Source organism: Equus quagga, chromosome 2 (assembly GCF_021613505.1).
Source record: "Equus quagga isolate Etosha38 chromosome 2, UCLA_HA_Equagga_1.0, whole genome shotgun sequence".
In the NCBI taxonomy this organism is placed as follows: Eukaryota; Metazoa; Chordata; class Mammalia; order Perissodactyla; family Equidae; genus Equus; species Equus quagga.
This window is the reverse complement of record NC_060268.1, coordinates 28,716,277-28,731,128: the sequence shown is the minus strand read 5'-3', so window position 1 is coordinate 28,731,128 and position 14,852 is coordinate 28,716,277. Positions and strand designations below refer to the sequence as shown.

Genomic DNA, 14,852 nt, shown 5'->3' with positions numbered 1-14,852 from the left:
GTTAGGTCCTTCAGTCTCCTGGAGACAGTGGAGAAGGGCGGGAAGGCCGAGCTTCTCCGTCATATGGTGCCAGACAAACCAATCACCAGCATTCCTCCGCCACGCGATACGTACCTCAGATCACGTGACCACCCCAGTTACCCACGTGGGGCCACAACGTGCTGCATTCTTTGTGCTCTGGTGAGGAGGAGCCACGCTGGGACGCGGGCAGGTCAGAAACGGCGTTGCTGTTATTTTGCCCGTCACAGGGGCTTATCTGGACGTCTGATCGGCCAGCCTAAATCGGGACCCTTAATTAAGGCCCTCGATTGGCCAGAGGGCAGATCTCGCGAGGAGGGTACAAAGCACTATGAAATGCTCTAGTCTTGTGGGTGAGGGGCTCAAGGGCCTTTGGTGCACGGAGGCGGGGAAAGGATTCTGAGATAATGTGGTTTGAAAGGCGGGACCTGGTGCTAGGGCGCCCGAGGGAGGAGTCTTTTTCTCGGCCTCAGCTGGTTTCATGATTTCTTTGCGTCTATAGGCAACGCGATAAAAATACTGATTCGGTGGGCGACCTGGAACGGGTGCCGAAGGGCGTTCGTTACAGTGATGCCGAAGCGTGGGAAAAAGGGAGCGGTGGCAGAAGACGGAGAAGGACCCAAGACTGGTAAGAGAATGATATGAGCCCGTCTCCCTAGAGGCTGCGATGGGGTGTTTCTGATTCGTTCGATGAACGGGAAGTAGGACAGACTAAATTCATTTTTGCAGAGTTTGTGAAAAAGTCGCCGAAACTGCAGGCTCTCTGTGGGTCTGTAGTTAACTCTCCATCAGAGTTAGAAACCGCCAAACTTTCATCACTATGTATTATTCATTTTATAGAGCCAGAGGCCAAGAAGAGTAAGACAGGAACAAAGAAAAACGAAAAAGAGGCAGCAGGAGAGGGACCAGTCCTGTATGAGGACCCCCCAGACCAGAAAACCTCACCCAGTGGCAAATCAGCCACACTCAAGATCTGCTCCTGGAATGTGGATGGGCTTAGAGCCTGGATTAAGAAGAAAGGTTTAGATGTGAGTGCAATTCAAGGAAGGGAAGAGACATTCTTTAGTATTGAATGATCTAGGGGTTTAATCACCTTTTCTCATTTTAGTCCCCACCATGTAGGTTTTATTTTTCCCTTGTCAGTAGTTTTCTTGTGGGAGAGGTACAAGGAGGGGCTTCACTATCTCATTCCAGTTATAGTTTTTAAAAAAAATTTTTTTGAGGAAGATTAGCCCTGAGCTAACATCTGTGCCCATCTTCCTCTACTTTATATGTGGGACACCTACCACAGCATGGCTTGCCAGGCGGTGCCATGTCCGCACCCAGGATCCGCACCAGCGAACCCTGGGCTGCTGAAGCGGAACATGCAAACTTAACTGCAGCGCTACCAGGCCAGCCCCCCAGTTATAGTTCTTAAACGTCCATTCCTTCAATTCTCTTGGCATGTTTTAATGTCCTCATCTCTTCTCCAGCATGTTGAAAAAACCTTGTTACTGGACTTGCTCCATTTTATCTCCAGCTTATCCTCCATTTAATTAACTACTGCTTAAAAATCTTAGCTGGCTATCCATTGCTTGTTGGAAAACACATCTCAGTATTGCTTGTCAGACTCTTCCTATCTCCATCAGTTGCCAGTTACATAATTTATAATTGTTTAAATATTGTGCTGCTAGACTGTTAACTTGTGCACAAGCACTGTGTCTCACCTGTGTATCTCTATTATTTAGAACATAACTTCAGTAAATGTCTGCTGACTTGATAATGCTTTTTCTACCTTTCATTTCACTCAGTGGGTAAAGGAAGAAGCCCCAGATATCCTGTGCCTCCAAGAAACCAAGTGTTCAGAGAACAAACTACCAGCTGAACTTCAAGAGCTGCCTGGACTATCCCATCAGTACTGGTCAGCACCTTCAGACAAGGAAGGGTACAGTGGTGTGGGCCTGCTCTCCCGCCAGTGCCCACTCAAAGTCTCCTATGGCATTGGTGAGACCCTATTGATTCTTAATGCCTGAGCTCTTCCAAACCAATTGCGAATATCACACCCAGCCCCAATTCTTGACTCCTTTATTCTGTTTTCTCTTTTATGCCTCTTTATACTGATTGTTTCATCATTTCTGTAGGCGAGGAGGAACACGATCAGGAAGGCCGAGTGATTGTGGCTGAATTTGATGCATTTGTGCTGGTAACAGCCTATGTACCTAATGCAGGCCGGGGTCTGGTGCGCTTGGAGTACCGGCAGCGCTGGGACGAAGCCTTTCGCAAGTTCCTGAAGGGCTTGGCTTCCCGCAAGCCCCTTGTGCTATGTGGGGATCTCAATGTGGCTCATGAAGAAATTGACCTTCGCAACCCCAAGGGAAACAAAAAGAATGCTGGCTTCACTCCACAAGAGCGCCAAGGCTTTGGGGAATTGCTGCAGGCTGTGCCCCTGGCTGACAGTTTCCGGCACCTCTACCCCAATACAGCCTATGCCTACACCTTTTGGACCTACATGATGAATGCACGCTCCAAAAATGTGGGGTGGCGCCTTGATTACTTTTTGTTGTCTCACTCTCTGTTACCTGCATTGTGTGATAGCAAGATCCGTTCCAAGGCCCTGGGCAGTGACCACTGTCCCATCACCTTATACCTAGCACTGTGACACCTCCCCCACATCAATTCGAGCCTGGGAAATAAGCCCCCCAGACTAGCAGAGTTCTTGCCCCCCTCCCAAACTTCTTTAAAATCTGCACTGTATTTCCTTTCTGAAAATCCTTTAACCAGGCTCCTAGTGACAGACTTAGGTTTCCTTTAAGCCTGAGGTGTTGGGATTTTTTTTCGGTGAGTTCTCTCTCCTGCTTGCTCTCTTTCTTTTTTTTTTTTTACATTAAACAAAAGCTACTGATGACCTCCTTGAACTGTCCATGTGAAAATAAAGAGCCATAGTTTGCTTTGCTGTCTTTGTATTCTACCCCTTTGTGGGGCTACAAATTCTCATCTTTTCGTACATATAAGATTTAACAACTGGAAAAGGATAGTCATAACCTTATTTATTTACAAGCACAGGATGAGTCCCTAACCTCCCCAAGACAGAACAACCCTACCCAGCCCAGTTAAATACTGCAACTGAGGTAAGGTTGGAAGGAGGCATTAAGGGAAATAGAGGACTAGGGGAACGTACCCCACATTAAATAGTTATATACACATCAGTTCCTGTGGTTCTGTACAGAGCAGCAGCTGACCCCACCCCCACAGGACACAGAATTGGGGGGAGAGGAAACTGAGGGTAGAGGCCAGAGCCAGCCCCTGGTGAAGTGCAATAGCAGCAGCAAGGTCCTAAGGGTGCACAAGAGGGAGGGAAACCCCCAGGGCTACCCACCCCCACCCTGCCCTGGAATGTGTAAGGGACAGGAATGGCTCTCAGGGAGCATATAGGAAGGACAAGGCTAGAACCATCTCTTAGGACCCAGGTTTAGGGCCAACACTTCACCTATTTCACCTTAAACAGAGCAACCCTTGGGGGAAAGCAGATGGCCAGCAGTGGTCTTTTCTACCCTTCCAAACCTAGGTGAGGGCCAGGTTCCTTCCTACCTCTCCCCAGGGAAAAGGAAGGCAGCTGCTCGGCTCCCCTTATAGAAGCCCGGGGAGCCTTTTACCATGGCTCCCTTTGTAGTGTCACTGTCCCCACCAGGGAGGGGCCAGGCACAGTCTGTGGGTCGTCACGGGGCTCAGGAGAAGTTCTGGACAGGGTGGCTGACCTTCATACAGGCCCAATAGAGGGCCCGGCCCAAACACAGCACAGCCAACAGGATGACAAATGCCCAGGCTGCATAGATGCCTCCATATCGCCGTGCATGCTTCCATGTTCCAAACTGAAGAAGAAGAAAAAGATGGGGTTACTGTTGATCTCATGACTTTCTAGGAGCCCTAGTAACAGAGAACTCAAGCTTCAGTCTGTTCCCCATCCACGTGTAGCCACCTTCAGGGAACTTTTTAAAGGGCCAGTTGTTCAGCTCCCTTCCCATAGGCAGGGAATAACTCATACAATCCTAGACATCTGTCATTCTTTTTTTTTGTGAGGAAGATTGGCTCTGAACTAACTCCTGTTGCCAATCTTCCTCTTTTTGCTTGAGGAATAGTGTTGGTGAGCTAACATCTGTGCCAATCCTCCACCTTATGTGGGATGCCACCAGTGTGGCCCAACTTGAGCAGTGTTAGCTCTGTGCCCAGGATCTGAACCTGCAAACCTGGAGCCAGCGAAGCAGCCCACGCAAACCTAACCACTCTGCCACCAGGCCGGCCCCTGTCAGATTTTCTTAACGTCTGATAATTGAGCCAGGTTTCCTAATATCAACTCTTCATTTAAGCCACTTCCTCCATTGTCCTCTCCTCTACATAAAGAAAATGGCTGGTTTTTACTCCTATAGTAACACTGAAGACTGTTTATCAGTTACCTCAGCTCATCTGCACATTAAAACAAGACAAAACAAAAAACCTACCCCTCAGTTTCGTTTTTGGGTGGTAGTCATTTCCCAACTCTTAGTCTATGGAGATGAGGCTAAGGAATGAAAGGGGTTTGATCAAGGTTACTCACAGCAAGGCCAGTGGCAGTGACTGCCAAGAATAAGCCAAGCAAGAAGCAGCAGATACATCTCTTTCGTGGATATCTGCGCCCAATAGATGACCTGTGGGGAGGCAAACAGAAACGGATGCTTGTAAGGGTCCTGTAGTTTTCACTCTACATGTTACCCCATTACCAGCTCAACAATGCCACTCTTTAATCACTTACACTTTCCTGCAGTGAGGGCAACGGGCCAAGGTTCGGTCTGTGAACTCTGTCCACTATGGACAAAGAAAAAGGGAGAAAGCAATCAATAGCAGAAGCAGGGTCATCTTCAACGAGAGCCCTGGGGCAGGGGGAGGGTGAGAAATAGGTTCTCATAGAACAGACCTTTTCAGGATTCATTATCATAACTCAGAAATATATTCACGATTACTCCTGGTCCCCCCCACCCCAGGGCTTCCCAATATCCCTCCTTACCAGAAAAGTATTCTTGCAATGTCCACAGATGACCCTGACACCCACAGGTTGTGGTTCTGGACTCAAAGGCCCTGGATGCACAGGCCCAAGATTGATGATTCTTTTGCTGTACAGGAGAAATGGACTATGGTGAAAAAGTTCTTGATCCTAAGGATCCCCACACTATCACTCCTTCACATCCCCTACTCCCTGCCGCTCTCAGTTCTTCTACTTCTCCGTGTATTTAAGATACTCTGCCGCTCAACTCTACCCCAGAGAATCCTTAAAGAAGAGCACTGTTTAAATTTCAGGCCTCTAACTCCCCTTCTACCTCAGGATAATTCACCCAGTCCCCGAGGCTATCAGTTCTCCCGAAGGACACCATTTCATCCCAGTCTTTTTATCGAGAGATGAGAAAGATGGCTATGACATTCTAGAGGCACCACAGTCCTTAGCTTTTTCTCCTTCTAAATAAACACCAGGCTTTCTCACCTTCACATTCTCTATAAGCATTCATTCTTTTTTTAGTTTTCCAATTTTCCCCACTGATGCCCTTCCCCACCTGATGCCTCTTACCAGTAGGGCCGAGGGCAGGCAATCCGCTGGGAAGTCACTTTGCAGATAAGGAGACAGTTACAAGGGCATCGAACATATTTTTTCCCGGGGGGTGCATTCTTGATTGGCTAGAGAAGAATGAGTATCAGTAAGCAAATCTCTACTCCCAATCCATTCCATTTCCTACAAAAACACCTTCTGAGGAGAGAGATCTTAGCCAGGACAGAGAAATGCAAGAAAGGCAAATAACATAAAACTTGCAAATGAAAACTAGGTTTAAGTATCCAGGACAGGTGTGAAGGTAAGGAATGGTAAACATTAGCTTTGGTGAGTGAATTCTCGGGAAATAGCTGTGTGAAACTCCTGGAGCTGAAACCTGGGTTTCATGAAGAGCACTTGACATCTGAAGGTCAGGGTCTAGAATCAAGGAACCAGAAAGAGGATCCAGGAAACAGGGCCCATTTCATAGATTCGTGTAACTCACAGTGGCTTCATTGCAGACGCCACATTTGACTACATGCTGATGCATCTTGCCTTCCACGTTGATGAGAGACTGGCAGACTCGGCAGGTGATCATGGGGGCACTCCCACTGTCGGGGCTGGTCAGGGGTGAGTAGGGGGGTGGGTCCTCCCCAGGCAACACGGCTGGGTGCCCCTCGGGGAACGGGGGAAATGCTGGAGAGGAAGGTAAAAAGAAGAATCGGCATCACTTGCAGACACCCCCACTGATGTTCCATGGGATCAAGGAACTCCTGGTCCTCAAGCCTTCTGACCAAGCTCGGCGGGCTTCTTACAATCCGGGCTTGGATCAGCTTCCTCAGAACCCCTTTCCGTTCCCAAGCTCTGGTCGCGGTTTCGGAGGGAGGGAAGCCTCACCCGGTCACAGGTGCAATAGCTCCCCACCTGGCGCTTGGGCCCCGCCCCCTCCCCGCCTCTCAGCGTTGCCCCGGAACACCTGGGACCCGCCCCAGCTTACCCTGGGGCGGGGCATGTTTACCGGCTCCGTACGGTGGTGCGGAGGGGGTCAGGCCTCCCCCGGGCCCAGCCCCAGTCCCGCCTGGCCCCACTAATCCGTTGCCGCCGGCGCCACCGTCGATGGGCTCGGAGAGCAGCGGAGATCGCTCTCCATCTGCCGCCATGGCCGCCACTGCCACCTTCCCCTTCGGCCAAGGATCCGGTTCTCTTCGCCTCTGCCGTCGCCGCAACCACCGCCGCCGCCGCTACCGGGTCCCTAGGGCGCCTGCGCGCCGCGCGCCCAGCTCGCCCCGCAACCAGTGGCCTGCCCCGCCCCGCTCCGTCCCACGGCACGTGATAGGTTGTCCCCGCCCCTGCCGGGCTATTATTCGTGGAGATGAACCAATTCCTGGTCCTGTGAAAGCAGCTCTTTTTTGCCATTAGGGAGCATCGCACAACGTCACTGTCACATGACCTTCTGGAGGCCGCTGGGCCCGCAAACACTGCACGTGACGAGAAGTGCTGCGAGCCATTGGAAGCGTGGCCCATCGCGCTACCTCCAGACCAGGAGGTGGGGCGAGGCTGCCTCACCTCCCGGGTCACGTGCTGCAGGAAGCCGAGTTTCTGTTAGGCGCCCAGAAAGGGCTCACACTCATTGCTCCTCATTGGTCCAAAGACAACGCTGAAAGACTTTTCTCCCTCTTTGCGATAATATTTCGTCTCCCATTGGCTGGAGACTTCCCTTCCCTCGTCCTGTGATCCTTGGGGGGCAGCTTTATTGGCCGAAGCTTAGCGCGAGAACCCGGGGGCGTGGTTCAAGAGCCGGCATTGAAAGAGTGCGGGAGCTGGCGTTGTTCTGAGCAGCGGGAGGAGGAACGGTAGGCAGCAGTTAGCCGCTCTACTCAAAGAAATGCTTGTACAAAGTCGAAGTAAAGATGTTCCAGGTGGAAAAGGATTAAAACGTTCAGCTTGTCACCCCAGCCTTTCTCGCTGGAGTCACTTCTGGAATAGGACACAAGACCGGCTTCTCCAGGAAGTTTCGCTGTAGACTACACCCTCCTGTCCACCCCTGATTAAATTAGGAAATTATCTTTTCATGCGTCAGTCTCTACCACTACAAGGAGATCTCATCGTTTTACTCAATTTTATGACCCCCTAGTCCTAAACACATGTGCATGGTAAGTGTTTTTTGATTGAGTTAACCAGTCCAGTCCAAGGATATTTCAGTTACCTCGTTAGGTGGATGAGACAGTCTGTAGACTTGTCTCATCTTTGCTCCCAGCCACGAGACTGCTAATGGAGGTTATTCCGACAAGTATTGGAAAAGATCTGAAGCAACTCAGACGCATATACCAATCCACCTACCCACTCTCCTGTTCATCCATGTTCATCCAACTCAACCTAACAAGGTGCTCTAATAAATGGGTACCTAGACAGATGAAATGTGTAGGGTTCCCCCTGTTAGCAGAAGGGTACTTTTTTCTTTGTTGTTTCAATTTTGTTGGGTGTTTCAGGGTAGAGCAGGGACAGTCAAGGTGAATGGCCCCTCGTTATTGGAAAGACTAATTTAGGAGGATTTGCTTAATTATGTAAGCGTAGGGTGAGTACACTATTATTTTGGGATTAATGGTGGATGATTGAGTAAAATTGAGTCACCTTATAGGGACCTTCTTTGTTTTACAATTTTACTGAAGTAATTTATGTTGGTTAAGCAAGTACAGGATGAGAAGGGCCCTGTTGTCATACGAGAAGGGAGTACTGAGAGGTCAAAGGGAGATGGTTGCAGCTCATGCTCTTGGGAAATAGCTAGTTGCTTCGAAGGCGAACATTTTAGCTCAGTCTATTAAATATAGGGGCTCCGTGACTGAGAATAATGCTGAGATGGCTGGCTTTTCCTGAGGAACCCCTTAGATGAGGGTTCTGTCTTACCGCTTTCCAGAAACTGAAGCAGAATCCTGAGGGTCTATCAGTAACCTCTGAACCCAAACTTTGGGGATAGTGTCCTGCCAGTGCACTATGTGATCTTTACGGAGCCTGAACTATAGCTGAGTTTTCCACATCTCATAGCCAAAATTGTGTCTGCCCTACATCTGGAAGGGAACAAGGAATTGAAAAAACAACTCTGAGGACCATAACCAGTTTATCTAAAAGCCTCTCCACTGAGCTTAACATTGAGGAAAGGGCAGCCCAACTCAAACATTTAATCATTAAGAAACTGCTGTTGGCCTAGCACTTGTGGTTGCTACAGGGGCTGGAGACTTCGCCTGGGTTCTGATTTTTACACACAGCTTTTCCAGACCAGCTTCTTCTCAGAAGCTAGTATCCTTCCACCAGTTAGGGCCCACAGACACTTAAAAAACCAAGGAACCTCTGGGTACAAAGTGGAGAAGGGGCTGTAGCTCTGTTGGGGATAGGCCAGTGTGCTGCTCCTTCTGACGCATGGATGCTCACTTGAGCATTCACTGTTTACACCTTGTTACACATACATTGCAAACCTGTCCTTTTGTGACTCTCCTCACCCTTACTGAAGCCACATTTAATGTTCTTTTTTCCCCCTGTCCGTTGAAGCATTTTATTTGCACATATTTATTACATCCCTAGAAAAAGAATCCCAGGATTTTCCCGCCTATGTGTTTTCACCTTGCTTCTTCATGGGCCATGATGCCACCTGAGGTTGTCATTATAATGACACCACACTGATGGGATGGATGTAAGTTATTTTGCCATTTTTCTAGATCTTTCTGTTGCACATCAAATCTGGGACTGATCACTCCACACTTGTTTAACCTGCCTGTGAGGTTCACAACAGTTTTCCCAGCTCTGTGGTCATCAATGATTTCAAATTTTCCAGGGTAACCATGCTTCATTGTCACAGTTACAAACTGGACATGACTTTGGAGCACAGCCTAATGAGAACCTGGAGTTTGCCTCTCTTCTTGGCATTGTTGATGCTCTTGAGAGCATCAGCCAGGACATTCATGAGCACCATTGTGGCAGCACAGAAAGATGCCAGAAAGAGCTTAATGTTTATTTAAATCTGGTTTTATTTGTATAAAAATGTGGGAGAGATGGAAAGTTGGGTACATTATTGAGGATCCTAGAGGGATGGACGAGTAGAATGGCTTATTTTTTTAGTAGTGTGGGCTCTTGGTGATGTTTTCATTATAGGATCAATATAGGGATGTGTGGCTAGAGAAGTAAATGTTAACTGATAGGGAGAGTGTACTCTCTGACAGCATGCGAGGCACTGGAGGAAGAGATTGATGGAATAATCCCTGAATATGTCCTGTTATAGATCCCTTCTAATGCCAGACTAACCTCCACCCACATGGGTGTGAGACATGGTGAAGGGAAGTATAGTGACTCTCTAAGTGCTTTTGTGATGAGATTGCCTTATAATATTTCCCTATGGGACTTGAGTTCCAAGAGTCTGTTGGAAGAAGCCATTACGTATTCTGCAGATGGACTTATTCATTGACTACCTACAATCTGGGCACACTACTTTAGGATAAATCTAAGATCAATAAATACTATCTCAACGTCAGTGACATTACAGTTTGGTAGTGGTCAGAAGAAACATGCCAGGAAAGCAAGGTAATTTGTGAGAAGGGCCATAAAAGAGACCGTAAATGCAGTGGTTAGATTTGCATGCTCCACTTCAGTGGCCTGGGGTTCCCAGGTTTGGATCATGGGCACGGACCTACATGCCCTACACAGCATCAAGCCATGCAACCCACATACAAAGTGGAGGAAGATTGGCACAGATGATAGCTCAGGGCCAATATTTCTCAAGCAAAAAGAGGAAGATTGGCAACAGATGTTAGCTCAGGGCCAATCTTTCTCACACACAAAAAAGGAGGCCATAAAAACCCTATCAAGGGTTGGCCCTGTGGCTGAGTGGTTAAGTTTGCATGCTCCGCTTCAGTGGCCTGGGGTTCCCTGGTTTGGATCCTGGGTGCAGACCTAGCACTGCTCATCAAGCCGTGCTGTGGCAGCATCCCACACAGAAGAACTAGAATGACCGCCAACCAGGATATACAACTATATACTGGGGCTTTGGGGAGAAAAAAAAAAAAGAGGAAGATTGGCAACAGATGTTAGCTCAGGGCCAATCTTCCTCACAAAGAAAGAAAGAAAGAAAGAAAGAAGGAAAATGGCTGACACACACACACAAAAAGAAAGGAAATGGAGACCAGCCAGGTGGCGCAGCGCTTAAGTGCACGTTCTGCTTCGGTGGCCCAGGGTTCGCAGGTACGGATATGGCACTGCTTGGCGAGTCATGCTGTGGCAGACGTCCCACATATCAAGTGGAGGAAGATGGGCACGGATGTTTGCTCATGGCCAGTCTTCCTCAGCAATAAGAGGAAGATTGGCAGCAGATGTTAGCTCAGGGCTAATCTTCCTCAAAAAAATAAGAAAGAAAGGGAGAGAGAGAGAGAGAAAGAAAATGGCTGACACTTTCAAAACAAGATGGCCTCACTCACACGTCTGGCAGTTGTATGTGCTGGCATGGCTGGGCTTCTTTATAGCATGGTGGTACTTAGAGCGATGGTCTGAAGAGGGTGAAAGGAGAAGCTGCAAGGTGTCTTTAGGTCTTCATTCCTACCACTCTAGTGGTCATAGCAAGTCATAAGGCCTATACAGATTCAAGGTGAGGGGAAATGGGCTTCAAGTCTTGATGGGAGGAGCTGCAATATATTGTGGCTGTGTTTTCCAAACTACTATAAATGGTAGAATTTCAGCAATCAATACATGTACAAATATTTGTTAAATATCTACTCTTTGTGAAAGACACTCCTTAAGAAACTTAAACTCGGGATAGGGAGAGATAATGTAAAAATACACAGTCTAAAATATCAGCACTAGTAATTTTTAATTACATGGGAAAATATCAATAGTAGAAATTTATGATACAACACATGCTTCCTAACAAATGAACAGTGTAATACAAGTTCAAGGAAAGAAGAAATCCCTTCTAGTTAGAGCAGCCCGAGAAAACTTTAAAAATACAAAGAAGGATTATTATATTATTGTATATGGGGATAACTTGGATTTGAGCTTTGTCTTGAGTAGGTCGATTGGCAGAGAAATGCAAAAAGTAATGATAATATATGTGATTTTCTCACAGTTAATAAAGCACTTTTATATTTGTATTCATTTATTTCAAAACCCACTATGAGATGGACAGGGAAGGCAAGACTATCTTTATCTTATAGATATGGAAACTGACGCTCTGTAAATTAGGGTCACTTAAGCTAAGTGAGAGATTGAAATGGGACTAAAAGTCCAGGTTTCCTGACTTACGGTTTAATGCTTTTGCCCTCATATCATCAGCTAGGCAGATTGAAAAAGGCAGAAGCACAGAGGTGGCAGAATGCACAGTATTTGGAATAGAGCCCTTTTTATGCTCAATGCCTGGCACACAGAAGTTGCTTGATAAATGGCTATCAATTAATTAATTAACTTAAGCCCCATCTTGAGGTAAGTGTGTACTAAGCAATATTGTCAGCTGCGGTCTCAGGCAGGCTGGATATTCAGCTGGGGCTCTCCAGTGTGGCTGGCATCAGTTGTTTATGGCTGGCATTGGTTTTGGTTGGCTGGTGCCCGTACTGTACAGGTAAGTCATTTCAATATTACCCCTGGTGCTAGGTAAGTATCTTACTTATGGGGTGGAGTCTTCTCACTTAGATTGAGAAAAATTAGGCTATGGAGGTGTATTACTTTGCTAGGACTACCATAACAGAATTCCATGGACTGGGTGGCTTGACTTTGTTTTCTCACGGTTCTGGTGGCTTGAAGTCCAAGATCAAGGCGCTGGCAGGCCTATCTTTTGGCTTGCAGATGGCCGCCTTCTCCACTCTGTCCTCACATGGCCTTTTCTCTGTGCATACACATCCCTGGTGTCTCTTCACTTCTTACAAGGACCACAGTCATATTGGATTAGGGTCCCTTATGCCCTCATTTAACCTTAATTATCTCTTTAAAGGCCCTATCTCCAAATACAGTCATGTTTGGGTTAGGAGGTTAGGGTTTCATCACATGAATTTTGAGGGAACAGTCCATAACAGTCCATAATAGGAGGATGTCAAGAAAGACACTGCAAAGACTTGGAAGCATTTTTTCTTCAGGTTCCGACCAGGTGGTAACTATCTGCGAGGATGGGTAGAGAATGGGGTGGGAAACATCTGCTTGGCTTCTGTGGCCCACAGTGTCCCAATTTGATTTCTCTTTTCCACATGCTCTGTTTCTTCTTTCCCTTCTCCTGAAGTGGTGGTTTACCACCTGTGTGAAAATGGCACAGTCCCTTACTCCATTTCCAGCGGAGAGAATGTTTTTGGTAACACAAGGAGTGAGTTAACCAAGCTGAGGAGTAGTATGGGGGTTGGATGGGTAGAGCACGGTAGGGTCTAGTTTAAGGGATTAATTTCTGTTTGTTACACTAAGCCTTTGCTCCTTTGGGGTCTGTGCATGTCCTTTGCTCTTTTCTTTGGGTTATAATCGGCTTCCCTATCTGAGAGCCAAGGTCTTTGGAATTGAGGGTGTTAGGTTAGTTTTTTTTAATTTCTACTCTGTTCCTGCCTCTGAGTGAGGCACAGACAGGGATATGGGGATCTCACTCTTAGAGAAGAGAAATTAAAGTGATCCCTTTAATTGGTGGTGGGGGTGGGGCACTAAACTAAAATAATATTTTAATTTCAGGAATTGGAGAAAATGGGAGGTCAAAGAATCTGGGTGGTGGTGGGGTAGATGTTTAAAGAGGAGAACATTTATCCTGTGGTCTAGAGAGAATGAGAAATTGCAGTCAAGAGAGCAGGAATAAAATAGGTTTCTTGCCTAAAGAATCCTGAGAAGCTGAGCCTACTTCTTTAAGTGTTGACATTGGGAGTCATTATCCGGAGACATCTCCGCACTCCATAAGGCAATGCTCAGTTCTTTAGAACCTGTCACTTCTGTTCTTCAGTTTCCTTGACCTTGAGTGTGGAAGATGGGTGTGTTACTGAGTATGTGCCTGGACATGGGAGTCCCTCAGAGGATAGCAGAAGGAGTGATAAGAAGATAGAAGAAAGGGTACTAAGGCAGTAATGAGCTATAATCACTCCAAGATTGATGATTGTTTGATTCCTGACTACAAGAACTCTAAAAGTATAAAATAAAACATAGTTCCAGCTTCTTTTATGTGGATACAGGGTAGCAGTGACTAGAAAAGGTAACAGCAGTGCTGTGGAAAAGAACTTTCTGTGATGATAGAAATGTTTCTATGCTATGCAATATGGTAGCCACCAGCCACATGTGACTATTCAAAAATTGAAATGTGGTTAGTATAACTAAGGAACTGAATTTTTATTTTTATGTCATCGTAATTAATTGTATTAAGTTTAAATAGCCATGTGTGCCTAGTGGCTACTGTTTTGAACACTGCAGAATTAGAGTCTGTGTTGATGGACTGGGTGTACTTCCAGTTATTCTTCTGATTCAATTCATAGTTAGGTGGGCAGGAGAAATCAAAAAGAAAAAGACACAATAAGGAATAATAATAGCCAACATTTACTGTGTGCTCACTGTAATTCGAGGCACTTATCTAAACACTTAACAGGCATTTTATGTAACCCTTGCAACAGCAGAAAGTACTATTATTGTCACCATTTTATAGGTGAGAAAACTGAGGCATAGTGAGAATTTTACTTACCTGGAATCACTCAGCTGTTAAGTAAGGGGTAGAGATGGAATTGATACACAGGTAGTTTGACTAGGGTCCACTCATTTCCACTACATAAATTCAGGAATGCGGTGACATGGAATGAGTAGGGCCATAGTTTCCAAACTCTGTGCTAAGGTGCAAATTCACAGGGGTACAATGGAATATTTAAAATTTTGAAGGGGAACACATCAATACTCGACATCCCTTGTGTAGCATGCAAACAACTAGCTCAAGGTAATTCACAGTTTGAACATTACATTGTGCTACATTCCTTTTGATGGCAAAATATCTTTGCAAAGCTGGGTTTTAGGAGGTCCCTTGGGCCTTGGATAAAAAAGTAAGTACTGTGTGAAAATCAGCACGAAACAGGAAATGAGGGTAGCAGTGTTGGATTCCAAGGTTTGAGAAGTTGTGCAGTGTCCCACAGGTGCATACATCCCATTAGTAACTATTTGTGGCTATTTAAGAAAAAAATTAAAAAATACTTTTTCTTTCAATTTGTATGTATTATTTTTTTTCAGATGGTTACTAAGTTAGGAACCAACTACCCCAAAAGCAAAACTGTTAGGTAGTTTTTTAGACCTAGGGGTGCTGTGAAAAAATTGCTGAGATGCTAAGCACATTATAAAC

General features: G+C 46.4%; 2 protein-coding genes across 4 annotated transcripts; one reads left to right on the top strand and one right to left on the bottom strand.

The window, feature by feature from the left end:
• The first annotated feature begins 137 nt into the window (after positions 1-137).
• APEX1 (apurinic/apyrimidinic endodeoxyribonuclease 1) lies at positions 138-2,945 on the top strand. Of its 2 annotated transcripts, none has more exons than XM_046654527.1 (5): positions 138-211; positions 521-646; positions 859-1,046; positions 1,809-2,001; positions 2,139-2,945. In XM_046654527.1, exons 2-5 carry the CDS (start codon positions 589-591, stop codon positions 2,654-2,656), a joined length of 957 nt encoding a protein of 318 aa, XP_046510483.1. In that variant the 5' UTR covers positions 138-211; positions 521-588; the 3' UTR covers positions 2,657-2,945. The 2 variants fall into 2 exon arrangements, with proteins under 2 accessions (XP_046510483.1, XP_046510484.1); XM_046654528.1 differs by having other exon boundaries at positions 204-337.
• Positions 2,946-3,027: 82 nt separating this feature from the next.
• Positions 3,028-6,862, bottom strand: PIP4P1 (phosphatidylinositol-4,5-bisphosphate 4-phosphatase 1). 2 transcript variants are annotated; one of them, XM_046654529.1, is made up of 7 exons: positions 6,546-6,862; positions 6,054-6,244; positions 5,591-5,697; positions 5,036-5,141; positions 4,784-4,836; positions 4,589-4,679; positions 3,028-3,866 (listed from the first exon to the last, which is right to left on the bottom strand). In XM_046654529.1, exons 1-7 carry the CDS (start codon positions 6,706-6,708, stop codon positions 3,723-3,725), a joined length of 855 nt encoding a protein of 284 aa, XP_046510485.1. In that variant the 5' UTR covers positions 6,709-6,862; the 3' UTR covers positions 3,028-3,722. The 2 variants fall into 2 exon arrangements, with proteins under 2 accessions (XP_046510485.1, XP_046510486.1); XM_046654530.1 differs by having other exon boundaries at positions 6,567-6,858.
• Between the last annotated feature and the right edge of the window lie 7,990 nt (positions 6,863-14,852).